Consider the following 18,843-nt stretch of genomic DNA (forward strand, 5'->3'; position numbering starts at 1 on the left):
ACAACACAGCTGGAAAACGACAGTTTCTCGAAATGTACACATTTTTCAATGTTATTTTAGATTTGACTGTAAAGTGGTAGTCCCGGTTCTCCTGCACTCTTGTTTTACTTTTGTAAGTAAAGCGGCGGTTTGTTGGGGAGAAGAACATCAAGGAAAGATTTGCAAGCTAGCTATTTTAGATGGCTAACGTTGCACCCTGGCTAATCCTCCATGGACATGGTAAATGTACAGTTTTACCTGTTGTAGCCATTGGTTGTAGCTAGCTAACTTAGCTAACGTTTTGACCTTTTGATATCTGTCAAATATACCTTTGAGTCATGTAAAGTTTCTCCCATTTCTCTCTTGCTCATTCTCCGTCTCTCAGCCAAAATCAAACTTTCGCAGTTGCAGAAGAGATTTGCCAATTACACCCATTTCTAACAATATTTGTTGTGGGAATGATATGACACCACAACTTTTTTTTAAAGGAATATTTTGTCTCTTTACGCACTTAAAGTTTTGCATTTAACTTTCTTTAAGACTGCAAAGCTGTCCTCAATTGGGGGAACCTCTGTCCGGGACAATGTCCTCAGGATTATGGAGAGGTGTGCTTATAAAAAGTTGTTTGAATATTACATGTATTAGGATTAAGAAAAACTTTACCATTTAGAGATTCGTTATTTTTTTTATCCAACTACTGTCTAATTTTGATATCCTCTTAAAATGTTTCAGATTGATGACCAATTCATTAATGTCCCACTTCAATATGAAGGGACAGAGGTACAAATATACCTTTGCCACCACTTGTGTGTGCTCAATTGCAGTTGGTAAGTAAATGTGAGCAGTTGAGACATTTGACATAGACAATGAGAAATGTTTAGTACATTATGACTGTTAAAGATATTTTACTGTGAGTTACTGTTTTTTCGTGTCCTGCATGCCCAAATTATGCCAATCATTAATTTATTTTATTATATTTTTATGCTTACAGTAAGTGTCATGAAAAGCCAGAAAACTCAGGAGCTCGATGTGTTGCGAGCCCTCCGGAAAGTCCTATAATATGCCCCTGACAGCCGTGGTGGTGGAGGACTCAAAGTATGTATATGAGCTAGTTGATCTTTTTTGAAAACATCTCTAAGCTATAACTGCCGCAAACTTCTTCAACTAGTACCATGTAAATACTTATAGCCAGCTGAGTCCAAAGTTTCTTTAGGAATGTCCTTTTCAAGTTCTTTTAAAATCTAAAATTGATCAAAGTTGTAATGAGCCGATTCTCTTCACTGCAGATCTGACCCATCACACCACTCTTCAAGGAGGGCCACTACACTCCAAATCACATTCTGTGCTCAGAGGTCCTTGATGAGGATCTACCCCATCACACCACTCTTACTAATCATTCATAAATTAAAACAATGGGCATTTATATACTCTGTCCCAGTCTTTTATTTTACCCCCTTTTCAATTACGATCTTGTCTCATCGCTGCAACTCCCCAACGGGCGGGAGTGGCGAAGGTCGAGTCACGCGTCCTCCGAAACATGACCCGCCAAACCGCGCTCCTTAACACCCGTCCGCTTAACCTGGAAGCCAGCTGCACCAATGTGTCGGAGGAAACGCCATTCAACTGAGGACCGAGGTCAGCCTGCAGGAGCCCGGCCCGCCACAAGGAGTCGCTAGAGTGCGATGAGCCAAGTAAAGCCCCCCCGGCCAAACCCTCCCCTAACCCGGACGACGCTGGGCCAATTGTGCACCGCCCTATGGGACTCCCGGACACAGCCTGGGATCGAACCCGGGTGCCTTAGACCGCTGCACCACTCGGGAGGCCTGTCCCAGTCTTTCTATGCATGTAATGTCTGTGGGTGAATTATGAAACAATTACTGTATGCAGATGTGCAAATCATAGATGTAGATTTGTTTTTGCCATTGCTTGATCTACTTTAAATGTAAGAATATGTTGCAGATTTAAACTTCAATTGGTGACTATGGAAACAAATAGAAATGTAATGAACAATGTTTTCAATATCCAACTTTATCCTCTGCAATACTTTTTACAGTAGGTAATAAGCGGGATTTGTTTTAGTATACATTTTATGGAAAAGACATGAATATATTTCTGAACGATGCATCACGCTGCCATGTTGACAATATGAGCCGGTGGCACAGATTAATTTGATTTGAGCAGAGCGCTCCGCCATCACCTGTTTTAGTCGGTCACGTGGCAGGCCCAGTGGACCCCAGTTCAGTCTAATCAAATTCCCTCATTACTCTAATGAATAAAAGTTGACGTTTTTGTTGTTGATGAATTGTTGTACACTGCTTTTTACATTATCTGCACTGACTGCTAAGCACTTTATCCCAGTCCTTCCAGTGCAATTTATGTACAGATGTATATTTGGTGATATGTATTTAGGGCTGGGCGGTATACCGTATTTTACTATATACACACCGGTATTGATGCATGGACCGGTTTGGGTTTTTACTTAACCTTCTATAACGGTATTTAAAATGTTTGGTTTGTTAAATGTGTAACTCTGCCCTGTGTAATGTCCGTTTTTATAGTTTACTACGCTACTTGAGTCGTCTCTCTCTGCTCCCTTTGTTTTTAATTTTGAATAAATGTGCTAAAATTTCTAAAAACCTATTTTTGCTTTGTCATTATGCGGTATTGTGTGTAAATTGATGATTTTTTTTATTTAATACATTTTTGAATATGGCTGTAACATAACAAAATGTGGAAAAGGGGAAGGGGTCTGAATACTTTCCAAACGCACTATATATAATATAATAATATAATATGCCATTTAGCAGACGCTTTTATCCAAAGCGACTTACATTTTTACGTATGGGTGGTCCCGGGGATCGAACCCACTACCCTGGCGTTACAAGCGCCATGCTCTACCAATTGAGCTACAGAGGATATAGTACCAGTGAAAAGTTTGGACACCTACTCACTCCAGGGTTTTTATTTTTACAATTTTCTACATTGTAGAATAATAGTGAAGACATCAAAACTATGAAATAACACATATGGAATCATGTAGTAACCAGAAAAGTGTTAAACAAATCAAAATATATTCTATATTTGAGATTCTTCAAAGTAGCCACCCTTTGCCTTGATGACAGCTTTGCACACTCTTGGCATTCTCTCAACCAGCTTCATGAGGAATGCTTTTCCAACAGTCTTGAAGGAATTTATTTCCTTCTTAATGCGTTTGAGCCAATCAGTTGTGTTGTGACAAGGTAGGGGTGGTATACAGAAGATAGCCCTATTTGGTAAAAGACCAAGTCCATATTATGGCAAGAACAGCTCAAATAAGCAAAGAGAAACGACAGTCCATCATTACTTTAAGACATGAAGGTCAGTCAATCCGGAAAATGTCAATAACCTTAAAAAGTTTCTTCACATGCAGTCGCAAAAACCATCAAGCCCTATGATGAAACTGGCTCTCATGAGGACCGCCACAGGAAAGGTAGACCCAGAGTTACCTCTGCTGCAGAGGATAAGTTCATTAGAGTTACCAGCCTCAGAAATCAGCAATTAACTGCACCTCAGATTGCAGCCCAAATAAATGCTTCACAGAGTTCAAGTAACAGACATTTCAACATCAACTGTTCAGAGGAGACTGCGTGAATCAGGCCTTCTTGGTCAAATTGCTGCAAAGAAACCACTCCTAAAGGACACTAATAAGAAGAAGAGACTTGCTTCAGCCAAGAAACACGAGCAACGGACATTAGCACCGGTGGACATTAATAGTGTTTAACATGATTTTTTAACGACTACCTCATCTCTGTACCCCACACATACAATTATCTGTAAGGTCCCTTAGTCGAGCAGTGAACTTCAAACAGATTCAAGACCCGGAATATCCCTTTGAGCTTGGTGAAATAATGAATTACACTTTAGATGGTGTATCAATACACTCAGTCACTACAAAGATACAGGCGTCCTTCCTAACTCAGTTGCCAGAGAGGAAGGAAACCGCTCAGGGATTTCACCATGAGGCCAATGGTGACTTTAAAACAGAGTAGAATGGCTGTGGTAGGAGAAAACTGAGGATGGATCAACAACATTGTAGTTACTCCACAATAATAACCTAATTGACAGAGTGAAAAGGAAGCCGGCACAGAAAAACAATATTCCAAAACATGCATCCTGTTTGCAACAAGGCACTAAAGTAAAACTGCTAAAAATATGGCAAAGAAATGAACTTTATGTCCTGAATACAAATTGTTATGTTTGGGGCAAATCCAACATCATCACTGAGTACCACTCTTCATATTTTCAAGCATGGTATGGGTATGCTTGTCATCGGCAAGGACTACAGAGTTTATGATCAAAAGAAACGGAAGAGCTAAGCACAGGAAAAATCCAAGAGGAAAACCTGGTTCAATCTACTTTCAAACTGACACTGTGCGACAAATTCACCTTTCAGCAGGATAATAACCTAAAACAGAAGGCCAAATATACACTGGAGTTGCTTACCAAGACGACATTGAATGTTCCTGAGTGGCCTGGTTACAGTTCACTTGAAAAAAATCGGCTTAAAAATCTATAGCAAGACTTGAAAATGGCTGTCTAGCAGTGATCAACAACCAACTTACATTTACATTTTAGTCATTTAGCAGATGCTCTTATCCACTTACAGTGGATAAGCAACTTACAGTTAGTGAGTGCATACAAACTTGACAGAGCTTGAAGAATTTTAAAAAGAATGTGCAAATATTAATGCCAAAGATCATTCTAACATGTATTGACTCAGGGGGTTGAATACTTAAGTAATCAAGATTAGTGTTTTATTTTTGATAATAATTAAAAATTAATTCCACTGACATTCAAGTATTTTGTGTAGATAAAAAAATAAAAAAATAAAGACAAATCCATTTTATTCCCACCTTGTAACAACAAAATGTGGAAAAAGTAAAACGGAGTCAATACTTTCTGAAGGCACTGTATGTGTTGCCACCCTAGGGTCATGCACTACTCAAAACAAATGTAGAACTTTTATTATTCAAAAACATAAAATACGGTCAACTTAAAAAACATTGTGACCTGATATTTTGGCCATGTATTTGCTACTGATTATTCGATGTTGTCAAGTCATTTTATATATTTTTTTACATTAGAAAAGCAAGGCCTCTAGCCATCCTGAATGACATGTCCTCCTAAAACTTCTTATAAGAAACTCTGATAGTGATGGGGGAAAATTGTATACAGTAGAGTATCACAATATTATTTTGTACAATATTGTATCAATTCTATGACTCCAAGTATTGATTGTTAAAGAATAACAATTTTACATGGCAGTTAATGTTAGCTAGCGCTAGTCGGCTGTACCTGTGCCAAAACTCAGATATTTCTCCTTCTCTAGCTTGTTATAAAAATAAAAATAAATTGTGAGCCAACATGTTTTTTTTTACATTTACATGACTGATCAAAGCAATATGTTTGGAACATCGAATCGCAATAACATTGCAGTATGGAATCACAATACAAATAGAATCGTGACAATTGTAATACATATCGTATTGGCAGATAAGCATCGTGATAACAGGGGTTAAAGCAACAACAAACAATGCCATAACTGACACTTAAGTTGATCTCAGATCGATTGTCTGGGGCCAAGTTAACCTCCCCTTTCATGTGAAAAAAAGTAATGACCGTCATGTTTTTTGGGAAGGAGGATCATTTTGTACATGTAATTTACTAAACTGTGAGTTTGACCAGTTCCAGTCCTTTTCAATACTGGAAATAAAACAATCACGTTTTTTACAGCAACAGTATTTTTTTCCTATATATTTTATGTAAAATTAACTGGGCTTACAGTGGGGGAAAAAAGTATTTAGTCAGCCACCAATTGTGCAAGTTCTCCCACTTAAAGATGAGAGAGGCCTGTAATTTTCATCATAGGTACACGTCAACTATGACAGACAGAATGAGGAAAAAAAATCCAGAAAATCACATTGTAGGATTTTTTATGAATTTATTTGCAAATTATGGTAGAAAATAAGTATTTGGTCACCTACAAACAAGCAAGATTTCTGGCTCTCACAGACCTGTAACTTCTTCTTTAAGAGGCTCCTCTGTCCTCCACTCGTTACCTGTATTAATGGCACCTGTTTGAACTTGTTATCAGTATAAAAGACACCTGTCCACAACCTCAAACAGTCACACTCCAAACTCCACTATGGCCAAGACCAAAGAGCTGTCAAAGGACACCAGAAACAAAATTGTAGACCTGCACTAGGCTGGGAAGACTGAATCTGTAATAGGTAAGCAGCTTGGTTTGAAGAAATCAACTGTGGGAGCAATTATTAGGAAATGGAAGACATACAAGACCACTGATAATCTCCCTCGATCTGGGGCTCCACGCAAGATCTCACCCCGTGGGGTCAAAATGATCACAAGAACGGTGAGCAAAAATCCCAGAACCACACGGGGGGACCTAGTGAATGACCTGCAGAGAGCTGGGACCAAAGTAACAAAGCCTACCATCAGTAACACACTACGCCGCCAGGGACTCAAATCCTGCAGTGCCAGACGTGTCCCCCCTCCTTAAGCCAGTACATGTCCAGGCCCGTCTGAAGTTTGCTAGAGTGCATTTGGATGATCCAGAAGAGGATTGGGAGAATGTCATATGGTCAGATGAAACCAAAATAGAACTTTTTGGTAAAAACTCAACTCGTCATGTTTGGAGGACAAAGAATGCCGAGTTGCATCCAAAGAACACCATACCTACTGTGAAGCATGGGGGTGGAAACATCATGCTTTGGGGCTGTTTTTCTGCAAAGGGACCAGGGACGACTGATCCGTGTAAAGGAAAGAATGAATGGGGCCATGTATCGTGAGATTTTGAGTGAAAACCTCCTTCCATCAGCAAGGGCATTGAAGATGAAACGTGGCTGGGTCTTTCAGCATGACAATGATCCCAAACACACCGCCCGGGCAACGAAGGAGTGGCTTCGTAAGAAGCATTTCAAGGTCCTGGAGTGGCCTAGCCAGTCTCCAGATCTCAACCCCATAGAAAATCTTTGGAGGGAGTTGAAAGTCCGTGTTGCCCAGCGACAGCCCCAAAACATCACTGCTCTAGAGGAGATCTGCATGGAGGAATGGGCCAAAATACCAGCAACAGTGTGTGAAAACCTTGTGAAGACTTACAGAAAACGTTTGACCTGTGTCATTGCCAACAAAGGGTATATAACAAAGTATTGAGAAACTTTTGTTATTGACCAAATACTTATTTTCCACCATAATTTGCAAATAAATTCATTAAAAATCCTACAATGTGATTTTCTGGATTTTTTTTTCTCATTTTGTCTGTCATAGTTGACGTGTACAGACCTCTCATCTTTTTAAGTGGGAGAACTTGCACAATTGGTGGCTGACTAAATACTTTTTTCCCCCACTGTATATCTGCTGTAAGGCTAATCTTTTTTTAAAGAATCTTGATTTTTCAATAAGTACCTTTCTTTTTGTTACGACCTATTTTGTATTTATTTTTTGCTCAGAAAACTTGGGGGCCAAATAAAATCGCCCGCTGGCCGAATTTTGCTCGCGGGCCGCCAGTTGACAATCCCTGACCACCTTCACCATTTTCCTCAATCCAAGCCCATCTCCATTTATTTTTAACTGTTTTATCAAATGACAGTTATGTCTGCACTGGCTTTTACCATCAAGGCCTCCCATTGCACCACATATGCCTACAGTTCCATCAACAGTCTGGGGTAACTGGTAATTCAGGCTATGGTTTATGTTTTCTTTATTTTTTTTATTCAAGAGTAACCCATATTTGATTTTTAAATCATTTTCTTCACCTGCCACGTTAATGGTTAATGCTCCTAACCTGCTACGAAAAGTCACTTATTCTAGTCAAAACCGGCAGACCTGCCCTGAGAACAGTCTTTGTTTCCACTAATGCGATACATCCAAATAAATTGTAAACTGAAATTATAGCCACAGAAATAATTTCAGTTTGTGACAAAACAAGCAATTCATACAGTACAGAATTATTGTACCATCTAAATCACTGTGAAATATATTTTCAATAACAAAAAATATAGTATTTTCAGTTGTTTGAAGCTGGTGGACGAAACAAAGTAAAATACTCAAGCGTAAGTTGATTCCACAAGATTCCACAGCCACAAGGTCTCCACCGTGTTTCGGGGAAATGGGATGTAGGGGAGGGGGGAAGAGTTGTTTATATATTATTGTGTTGTTGCAATTCACCTAGCTTCCACATGGGTTAGGCATTCTACATGTAGCACATTAAACTGAATATACATTTTAATAACATTACATGGCAAAAATAGTAGCACTGGAAAATTACATCCTGAGTGATAAAGTATAGGCTTTGAATTACTTTGTCAGCAGCTACAGTATGCTACACACTGCTGTGTGTCAGCAACAATGTCAGCAACAATAATGCATGTCATTTCAGTGCACACACCCTAACAGAGGGGAAAAAAATATTTGAGAATAAATGTACTTTGGAATATATTTCTTAGAACAGACATGCTTCTGTATTAGGCTATGTAATCTCCAAACCAGCCCCCTTATTCTATATTTCTGAGAATAACCTCCCCATACTGCCTCTTACCGAGCTGACATCCCAGATCTTTAGAGTCTTGTCATCAGATGCTGAAACCAGGAGGTTGGAGTCTGAGGACCAGGCAACATCCGAGATCCCCTGCAGATGACAAGTGAAAGGTCAACTTGGTTTGTGTCACACTAGAGGCATTTCCATTCAAAATCATTTAACGGATGCTTGAACTCACAAGTTTGTGTCCTGAAATTGTTTTCTCAAACTTTCCATCGTAAGCGCCCCAAATCTTTATCAGTTTGTCAGCAGCTGTAAAACAGACATTTCAAGACAAGTTACTTGAGCATTTTCAACTGAAATGCAGTGTTATCATTAGGGATGGGCATTTGAAATATTTTCACTATTTGAATAGCCAAAATACATGTGTTTTTTGTGAAACGTTCTTAAAAACCTGGGCACTTGATGCACAACTAGGGAGAGACACCAGCCCCTGCCCTTCCCCTGCCGCAGTAGCAAGCAGAGCAGCACTGTGTGAGACGGGAGGGAGAAAGTAGCCATACTTGCACTAGTCAGACAATCTTCTTGCTGCCATAGCATGTCATACCATCTGGTTAGTGATGGAATAAAATAAAAAATAAATAAAAAATAGAAAGTATTCCCACTTCTTGACTTTTTGCACATTTTGTGGTGTTAAAAGCTGGGATTAAAATGGATTGATTATAATTTTTTATATCTACACAAAATACTCAAATATTAAAGTGAAAGAAATTCTAAATAATTGTTTTACTAAATAATAAATAAAAATACACTAATATATCTTGATTACATAAGTATTCAACTCCGAGTCAATACATGTTAGAATCACCTTTGGAAGCGATTACAGCTGTGACTTTTTCTGGGTAAGTCTCTAAGAGCTTTGCACACCTGGATCGTAGAATATTTGTAGAACATTATTCTTTAAAAAATTATTCAAGCTTTGTCAAGTTGTTAGTTGATCATTGTTAGACAGCCATTTTCAATTCTTGCCATAGATTTTAACCTGATTGTTTTTTGGGGGGGTTATTGTCCTGCTGAAAGGTGAATGTGTCGCCTAGTGTCTGTTGGAAAGCAGACTGAACCAGGTTTTCCTCTAGGATTTTGCCTGTGCTTAGCTCTATTCCGTTTATTTTTATCATAAAAATAACTCCCTAGTCCTTGCTGATGACAAGCATACCCATAACATGATGCAGCCACCACCATGCTTGAAAATATGAAGAGTGGTGCTCAATTATTGCAAACAGGATGCATGTTTTGGAATATTTTCATTCTGTACAGGCTTCCTTCTTTTCACTGTCAATTAGGTTAGTATTGTGGAGTAACTATCATGTTGTTGATCCACCCTCAGTTTTCTCCTACCACAGCCATTAAACTTTGTAACAGTTTTAAAATCACCATTAGCCTCATGGTGAAATCCCTGAGCGGTTTCCTTCCTCTCCGGCAACTGGGTTAGGAAGGACGCCTGTATCGTTGTAGTGACTCGGAGTATTGATACACCATCTAAAGTGTAATTCATAATTTCACCATGCTCAAAGGGATGGCCCCATGTAGCTCAGTTGGTAGAGCATGGCACTTGCAACGCCAGGGTTGTGTGTTCGATTCCCACGGTGGGCCAGTATGAAAGAAGAAAAAAAAATATGCACTCACTAAGTCGCTCTGGATAAGAGCGTCTGCTAAATGACTAAAAATGTTTTTTTTTTAATGTAAAATATTCAATGTTTACTTTTTTTTTTTTACCCATCTACCAATAGGTCTGTGGTTGAATCTGTGCTTGAAATTCACTGCACGACTGAGGGACCTTGCAGATAATTGTATGTGTGGGGTACAGAGATGAGGTAGTCATTCAAAAATCTTGTTAAACACCATTATTGCACACAGAGTGAGTCCATGCAACTTATGTGACTTAAGCACATTTTTACTCCTGAACTTATTTAGGATTGCCATAACAAAGGGGTTGAATACTTATTAACTCAAGACATTTCATCTTTTCATTTTTTATTAAATTTGTAAACATTTCTAAAAACATAATTCCACTTTGACATTATGGGATATTGTGTGTAGGCCGGTATTGTGTGTAGGCCAGCGACAAAATCTCAATTTAATAATTTTTTTAATTCAGTCTGTAACAACAAAATGTGGAGGGGTGTGAATACTTTCTGAAGGCACTGTATCACAATATTATTTTGGACGATATTATACAGACTCCAAGTGTCGATTTGTAGTAGCAATGCTGGCGCTAGTCGGCCGTACCTGCGCCAAAACGATGGTATTTTTTTTATCCTATAGCTTGTTCTCCATCTTTTTAAATAATTTGAGCCAACATGTTCCGAGCACTTTTATTGCCATGAATGATCAAAACTCATTTTCTCATGCTCTCTCGTCTCTCTGCAGCAGACACATAGTGAGCAATATGTTTGGAACATCAAATCGCAATACATAGAATTGTGAGAACTGCAACACATATCGTATCGGCACCAAAGTATCGTAATTATATCATATTGTGAGGTCCCTGGCAATTCCCAGCCCTACATCTGGCAGTGCCTGTTTTGACTGCATCAAATCGATGTAAAGAAGCTAGCTACGCTAGCCAGCTAAGTTAGCCAACAAGCTAGCCAGCAAGGCTAACTGAGGCGGTTTTTCTGCACTCCCCGTCCTTGTCTACAACAACTCCATTCAAGTTAAACTACAGCCTACCTGTTGGTTGCTCGTTGTAGTCGACTGCTTCTCATTAAGGTAACTTAATTCCGTAATTTTAATTCCATTTTGCATTGATTAGAAATATCCCACTTCACCTGTTAGGCGACATATGGAGCCTCTGACTGTAGTGCTGCTTTGATTGCCTGACAACTTGGCTACATGTGTGAAATGTGTGCAGGGTACCGGGGTCATTTTTATGCAGCGCACATAAAAACTAAAATTCAAAAGTTTGTTTTATTAAATTAAGAATGTCAAATGTCATGGTAGTTTATATGCTTGTATGGAGCAATGTCAAATACAGTGAGGGAAATAAGTATTTGATCCCCTGCTGATTTTGTACGTTTGCCCACTGACAAAGAAATGATCAGTCTATAATTTTAATGGTAGGTTTATTTCAACAGTGAGAGACAGAATAACAACAAAAAAATCCAGAAAAACACATGTCAAAATTTTTTATCAATTGATTTGCATTTTAATGAGGGAAATAAGTATTTGACCCCCTCTCAATCAGAAAGATTTCTGGCTCCCAGGTGTCTTTTATACAGGTAACGAGCTGAGATTAGGAGCACACTCTCAAAGGGAGTGCTCCTAATCTCAGTTTGTTACCTGTATGAAAGACACCTGTCCACAGAAGCAATCAATCAATCAGATTCCAAACTCTCCACCCTGGCCAAAACCAAAGAGCTCTCCAAGGATGTCATTTACAAGATTGTAGACCTACACAAGGCTGGAATGGGCTACAAGAAAATCGCCAAGCAGCTTGGTGAGAAGGTGACAACAGTTGGTGCGATTATTCGCAAATGGAAGAAACACAAAATAACTGTCAATCTCCCTCGGCCTGGGGCTCCATGCAAGATCTCACCTCGTGGAGTTGCAATGATCATGAGAACGGTGAGGAATCAGCCCAGAACTACACGGGAGGATCTTGTCAATGATCTCAAGGCAGCTGGGACCATAGTCACCAAGAAAACAATTGGTAACACACTATGCCGTGAAGGACTGAAATCCTGCAGCGCCCGCAAGGTCCCCCTGCTCAAGAAAGCACATATACAGGGCCGTCTCAAGTTTGCCAATGAACATCTGAATGATTCCTAGGAGAACTGGGTGAAAGTGTTGTGGTCAGATGAAACCAAAATCGAGCTCTTTGGCATCAACTTAACTCGCCGTGTTTGGAGGAGGAGGAATGCTGCCTATGACCACAAGAACACCATCCCCACCGTTAAACATGGAGGTGGAAACATTATGCTTTGGGGGTGTTTTTCTGCTAAGGGGACAGGACAACTTCACCGCATCAAAGGGACGATGGACGGGGCCATGTACTGTCAAATCTTGGGTGAGAACCTCCTTCCCTCAGCCAAGGCATTGAAAATCGGTCATGGATGGGTATTCCAGCATGACAATGACCCAAAACACACGGCCAAGGCAACAAAGGAGTGGCTCAAGAAGAAGCACATTAAGGTCCTGGATAGGCCTAGCCAGTCTCCAGACCTTAATCCCATAGAAAATCTGTGGAGGGAGCTGAAGGTTCGAGTTGCCAAACGTCAGCCTCGAAACCTTAATGACTTGGAGAAGATCTGCAAAGAGGAGTGGGACAAAATCCCTCCTGAGATGTGTGCAAAGCTGGTGGTCAACCACAAGAAACGTCTGACCTCTGATTGTCAACAAGGGTTTTACTACCAAGTACTAAGTCATGTTTTGCAGAGGGGTCAAATACTTATTTCCCTCATTAAAATGCAAATCAATTCATAACATTTTTGACATGCGTTTTTCTGGATTGTTTTGTTGTTATTCTGTCTTTCGCTGTTCAAATAAACCTACCATTAAAATTATAGACTGATCATGTCTTTGTTAGTGGGCAAATGTACAAAATCAGCAGGGGATCAAATACTTTTTTCCCTCACTGTATATTATTTTATTTAATTCAGACAACGCCTGTTCATTGTTAAAAATAGGCCTATCATTATTTTTATTTATACTCTCATAAGTAATCTAATACTAACGTCCGTTTGGATATTCGATTAAAGAGATTCTCCAGTACTTTAGTATACCTTTTAGCCAGTAGTTCTGAAAGTAGCGCTCACGAGCCAAAAGTGGTCCCCGAAATTGCATACTAAATCACATATGTGCAGATATGTGCACCACGTCATTTGCTCGCTCTCTGGAACTTGAATTGCTAGGGGGGCGGCCTACGTGGGGGTAAATGGCACAGCACATCTTCCATTAAAACTATTGCTTTCGAACTAGGTATTTCGTGGCTAATTTAGGTAAGACAGTAATTCTGCTCATATATTATGCATGTATGAACTACACATTGACACATCCAGCCCAAAGCAGGAGGTTTAAAAAATACTTAGTCGTCGCCAAAGTTCCGGAGCATGTCTAACCGTGCCCTTCCCTAGTTATCATGCAAGAGTTATCAGATAATTTACATTGAAAGGACGTTGCATTTAATGAAATGTTATACATTTTATGGTACAACAACTTCAGCAGTATTCAGTAAACCTACTGTTCTAAGCCCACCTAAAGCACTCATCATAAAAACTTACATGAACTGGCGAGCCACTCTCCACTGGGACTGAACTTGACAGATGAAACTGCTTTTGTGTGGCCGGCTAATGTAAATTTCAGGGTATAGTTGGGCTTGATTGGTGCCGACTAAATAGGGGAAGAAAACAATTGAAACAGGAAAGCAGTTGAGTTCATATCTGTAGAAGCGTTTAAGGCAATTTTCCTTTAAAGAAAAGTATTTTCAGACACCATGAAAATAGCAGGAGACACAGGACAATCTGGCTATATGGTATCTTTAAATATCAAGTGACAGGGGTTTCATCAACACAGGCCCCAGCGAACCAATGGGGTAGTAGGCCATCCATACAAATCCATAGGAAAAAACATTGGAAAGGTAATAAGGCTAGCCATTGTCTTCCGTCAGATGGCGTCATTCTAACGTGACACGCAGTTGCCAGGAGCCATAAGTGCAGACAGCTGTCACGCTATCTGACGACAATGAGGGCAAGCTTGAACCAATACCTTGCTCTGGCTGGCAGATGCAGAAGATGACGTTTTAGTGGCCTCAGTTTCTGGTTTCTTCTCCTCTGTTGCCATGGTGATAGTGATGGAGCCGAGGAGGAGGGGGATTGGTTCGTGAAAGCAGGTGGGACAACCAGCCTGCAAAAGAGGAGTGCAGAAAGGAATGTTCATTATGCTAAGATGTAGCCGACTAAACTCAATTACTTGGTAAAGGAAGTTTCTGATGAACTCCACCAACTTAGTTGAGCAGAGACCAGGCTTTGTGGAATTCGGCTCCGACTACATAGATTCTCCCAAGGTCAATACTTCAACAACCAACAAATTATTATGTAACGCTTACCTTGTACCCATGTTTGTCCTCTGTAGGTGTGCCTTTGTTTGCTGAAATCAATACTTTTTAATAAAACATTAATCAATTAACTACCGACTGTTTCCTTGTTGAGATTCAATTAGCACATGCACATTTGCGGTGATTGCCATCTTAGAGGAACAGCAATGAGCAAACAGTTGATGGTTGTATTTGATTAACGTTTATTGAAAAAGTATGGATTTCAGCAAAGAAAGGCATGCAACTACAGAGGACAAACATAGGTACAAGGTAAGCATTTCATTTTTTTTATTTTTATGTATTGACCTTGGTAGTCAGAGCTGAATTCCACAAAGCCTGGTCTCTGCTCAATTCCATTGGTGGAGTTAATCAGAAATGTCCTTCACCATGGAATTGGGTCATCACTAGTTACCACAGCCACAAAGTCAGAATGCCCGCCTACTCATCCAATCAGATGAGGGAGTGTGATAATAATAATAAGCCATTTAGCAGACGCTTTTATCCAAAGCGACTTACAGTCATGCGTGCATAAATATATATATATATTTTTTTGTGTATGGGTGGTCCTGGGGATCGAACCCACTACCTTGGCGTTACAAGCGCCGTGCTCTACCAGCTGAGCTACAGAGGACCACATGATGTAAAAAAATAATGATGTGTATGCCGGCTCAGAAGGCCCGCCTACCTGACCAATCAGATGAGGGAGTGTGATGAGGCGTGTTCCGTGAACCAGAATACGCCTCATTTTCGAAATGGCATCTATCAAGTTCAAGCTCGAGGACCAAACAATTAAATACAGTAGGGAACAAGGATTGGCAACGTCACTAAAATTCATAACATTGTCCTTTCTCAAACGTTGTCTTTTCTTTTTTTTTAAATGAGCTAGCTAGCTAGCATAAGGGATTTCATTCCAAGCACAGAGGAGTTATTTTATTTGATAGAGCAACGTCGTTAGTTTCCCACGGGGGGCCAGTATGAAAAATGATAAAATAATGTATGCACTCACTAACTGTAAGTCGCTCTGGATAAGAGCGTCTGCTAAATGACTAAAATGTAAATGTGCAAGCCTTTAATTCCAATAGTAATATCATATTCTTGACCTTTGGCAGGAAAAAAACTCAGTTGGGAGAGTAAAAGTCTCCCATTCAATGATGTTCCATTTCAAGTTTTAGGCACAAAGATGTATGAATAATGCCACCAGGGAAAAGACAGACAAACAAAAGACAAAGACAAATATGCTACTGAAATGAACAATAAGGCAAAAAAAATAAGACAGATCACTTTTTACAACAATAATATGAATAATGTTGAAGTACTAACTAACAATGGAATGTTCTTCAATAACATTGAAGAAAATTGTACTTTAAATGGGTGTCCTAACTCTGTGGTCACTAAAGATCCCATGGCACTTATTGCAAGAGTATACAGTTAATGTCGGACGTTTACATACAGTGAGGGAAAAAAGTATTTGATCCCCTGCTGATTTTGTACGTTTGCCCACTGACAAAGAAATTATAAGTCTATAATTTTAATGGTAGGTTTATTTGAACAGTGAGAGACAGAATAACAACAAAAAAATCCAGAAAAACGCATGTCAAAAATGTTATCAATTGATTTGCATTTTAATGAGGGAAATACGTATTTGACCCCCTCTCAATCAGAAAGATTTCTGGCTCTCAGGTGTCTTTTATACAGGTAACGAGCTGAGATTAGGAGCACACTCTTAAAGGGAGTGCTCCTAATCTCAGTTTGTTACCTGTATAAAAGACACCTGTCCACAGAAGCAATCAATCTTTGATTCCAAACTCTCCACCCTGGCCAAAACCAAAGAGCTCTCCAAGGATGTCATTTACAAGATTGTAGACCTACACAAGGCTGGAATGGGCTACAAGAAAATCGCCAAGCAGCTTGGTGAGAAGGTGACAACAGTTGGTGCGATTATTCGCAAATGGAAGAAACACAAAATAACTGTCAATCTCCCTCGGCCTGGGGCTCCATGCAAGATCTCACCTCGTGGAGTTGCAATGATCATGAGAACGGTGAGGAATCAGCCCAGAACTACACGGGAGGATCTTGTCAATGATCTCAAGGCAGCTGGGACCATAGTCACCAAGAAAACAATTGGTAACACACTACGCCGTGAAGGACTGAAATCCTGCAGCGCCCGCAAGGTCCCCCTGCTCAAGAAAGCACATATACAGGGCCGTCTGAAGTTTGCCAATGAACATCTGAATGATTCAGAGGAGAACTGGGTGAAAGTGTTGTGGTCAGATGAAACCAAAATCGAGCTCTTTGGCATCAACTCAACTCGCCGTGTTTGGAGGAGGAGGAATGCTGCCTATGACCCCAAGAACACCATCCCCACCGTCAAACATGGAGGTGGAAACATTATGCTTTGGGGGTGTTTTTCTGCTAAGGGGACAGGACAACTTCACCGCATCAAATGGACGATGGACGGCGCCATGTACGGTCAAATCTTGGGTGAGAACCTCCTTCCCTTAGCCAGGGCATTGAAAATGGGTCGTGGATGGGTATTCCAGCATGACAATGACCCAAAACACACGGCCAAGGCAACAAAGGAGTGGCTCAAGAAGACGCACATTAAGGTCCTGGAGTGGCCTAGCCAGTCTCCAGACCTTAATCCCATAGAAAATCTGTGGAGGGAGCTGAAGGTTTGAGTTGCCAAACTTCAGCCTCGAAACCTTAATGACTTGGAGAAGATCTGCAAAGAGGAGTGGGACAAAATCCCTCCTGAGATGTGTGCAAACCTGGTGGCCAACTACAAGAAATGTCTGACCACTGTGATTGCCAACAAGGGTTTTGCCACCAAGTACTAAGTCATGTTTTGCAGAGGGGTCAAATACTTATTTCCCTCATTAAAATGCAAATCAATTTATAACATTTTTGACATGCGTTTTTCTGGATTTTTTTGTTGTTATTCTGTCTCTCACTGTTCAAATAAACCTACTATTAAAATGATAGACTGATCATGTCTTTGTCAGTGGGCAAACGTACTAAATCAGCAGGGGATCAAATACTTTTTTCCCTCACTGTACACAAATTTTTCAACCACTCCACACATTTCTTGTTAACAAACTATAGTTTTGGCAAGTCGGTTAGGACATCTACTTTATGCATGACACAAGAAATTTTTCCAACAATTGTTTACAGACAATCATTTCACTATCACAATTCCATTGGGTCAGAAGTTCACATACATTAAGTTGACTGTGCCTTTAAACAGCTTGGAAAATTCCAGAAAATTATGTCATACTTTAGAAGCTTCTGATTGATAATTCACATCATTTGAGTCAATTGGAGGTGTACCTGTGGATGTATTTCAATGCCTACCTTCAAACTCAGTGCCTCTTTAATTGACATCATGGGAAAATCAAAAGAAATCAGCCAAGACCTCAGAAAAAAATGCCTGAAGGTACCACGTTCATCTGTAAAAACAATAGTACGCAAGTATAAACACCATGGGACCACGCAGCTGTCATACTGCTAAGGAAGGAGACGCGTTCTGTCTCCTAGAGATGAACGTACTATGGTGCGAAAAGTGCAAATCAATCCCAGACCAACAGCAAAGGACCTTGTGAAGATGCTGGAGGAAACAGGTACAAAAGTATCTATATCCACAGTAAAACGAGTCCTATATTGACATAACTTGAAAGGCCGCTCAGCAAGGAAGAAGCCACTGCTCCAAAACCGCCATAAAAAAGCAAGACTACGGTTTGCAACTGCACATGGGGACAAATACTTTTTGGAGAAATGTCCTCTGGTCTGATGAAACAAAAATAGGACTGTTTGCCCATAATGACCATCGTTATGTTTGGAGGAAAAAGGGGGTTGCTTGCAAGCCAAAGAACACCATCCCAACCGTGAAACACAGGGGTGGCAGCATCATGCTGTGGGGGTGCTTTGCTGCAGGAGGGACTGGTGCACTTCACAAAATAGATGGCAACATGAGGAAGGAAAAGTATGTGAATATATTGAAGCAACATCTCAAGACATCAGTCAGGAAGTTAAAGCTTGGTCACAAATGGGTCTTCCAAATGGACAATGACCCCAAGCATACTTCCAAAGTTGTGGCAAAATGGCTTAAGGACAACAAAGTCAAGGTATTGGAGTGGCCATCACAAAGCCCTGACCTCAATCCTATAGAAAATATGTGGGCAGAACTGAAAAAGCGTGTGTGAGGAAGGAGGAATGGACCAAAATTCACCTTGTGGAAGGC

The 18,843-nt window shown here is 40.1% G+C and overlaps 1 protein-coding gene across 1 annotated transcript in view; it reads right to left on the minus strand.

Annotated features, from left to right (window-relative positions):
- LOC121582451 (WD repeat-containing protein 5) overlaps positions 1 to 18,843 on the minus strand; it is a 35,662-nt gene that overhangs the window by 10,474 nt on the left and 6,345 nt on the right. The window contains exons 2-5 of the mRNA XM_041898243.2: positions 14,279 to 14,416; positions 13,795 to 13,903; positions 8,751 to 8,824; positions 8,573 to 8,662 (exon numbers count right to left, since the gene is read on the minus strand). Coding sequence (XP_041754177.1) covers positions 8,573 to 8,662; positions 8,751 to 8,824; positions 13,795 to 13,903; positions 14,279 to 14,353 — 348 coding nt within the window. The 5' untranslated portion in view covers positions 14,354 to 14,416. The remainder of the gene's footprint in view (positions 1 to 8,572; positions 8,663 to 8,750; positions 8,825 to 13,794; positions 13,904 to 14,278; positions 14,417 to 18,843) is intronic.

The sequence above is a fragment of the Coregonus clupeaformis genome, chromosome 15 (genome assembly GCF_020615455.1).
Source record: "Coregonus clupeaformis isolate EN_2021a chromosome 15, ASM2061545v1, whole genome shotgun sequence".
NCBI lineage: Eukaryota > Metazoa > Chordata > Actinopteri > Salmoniformes > Salmonidae > Coregonus > Coregonus clupeaformis.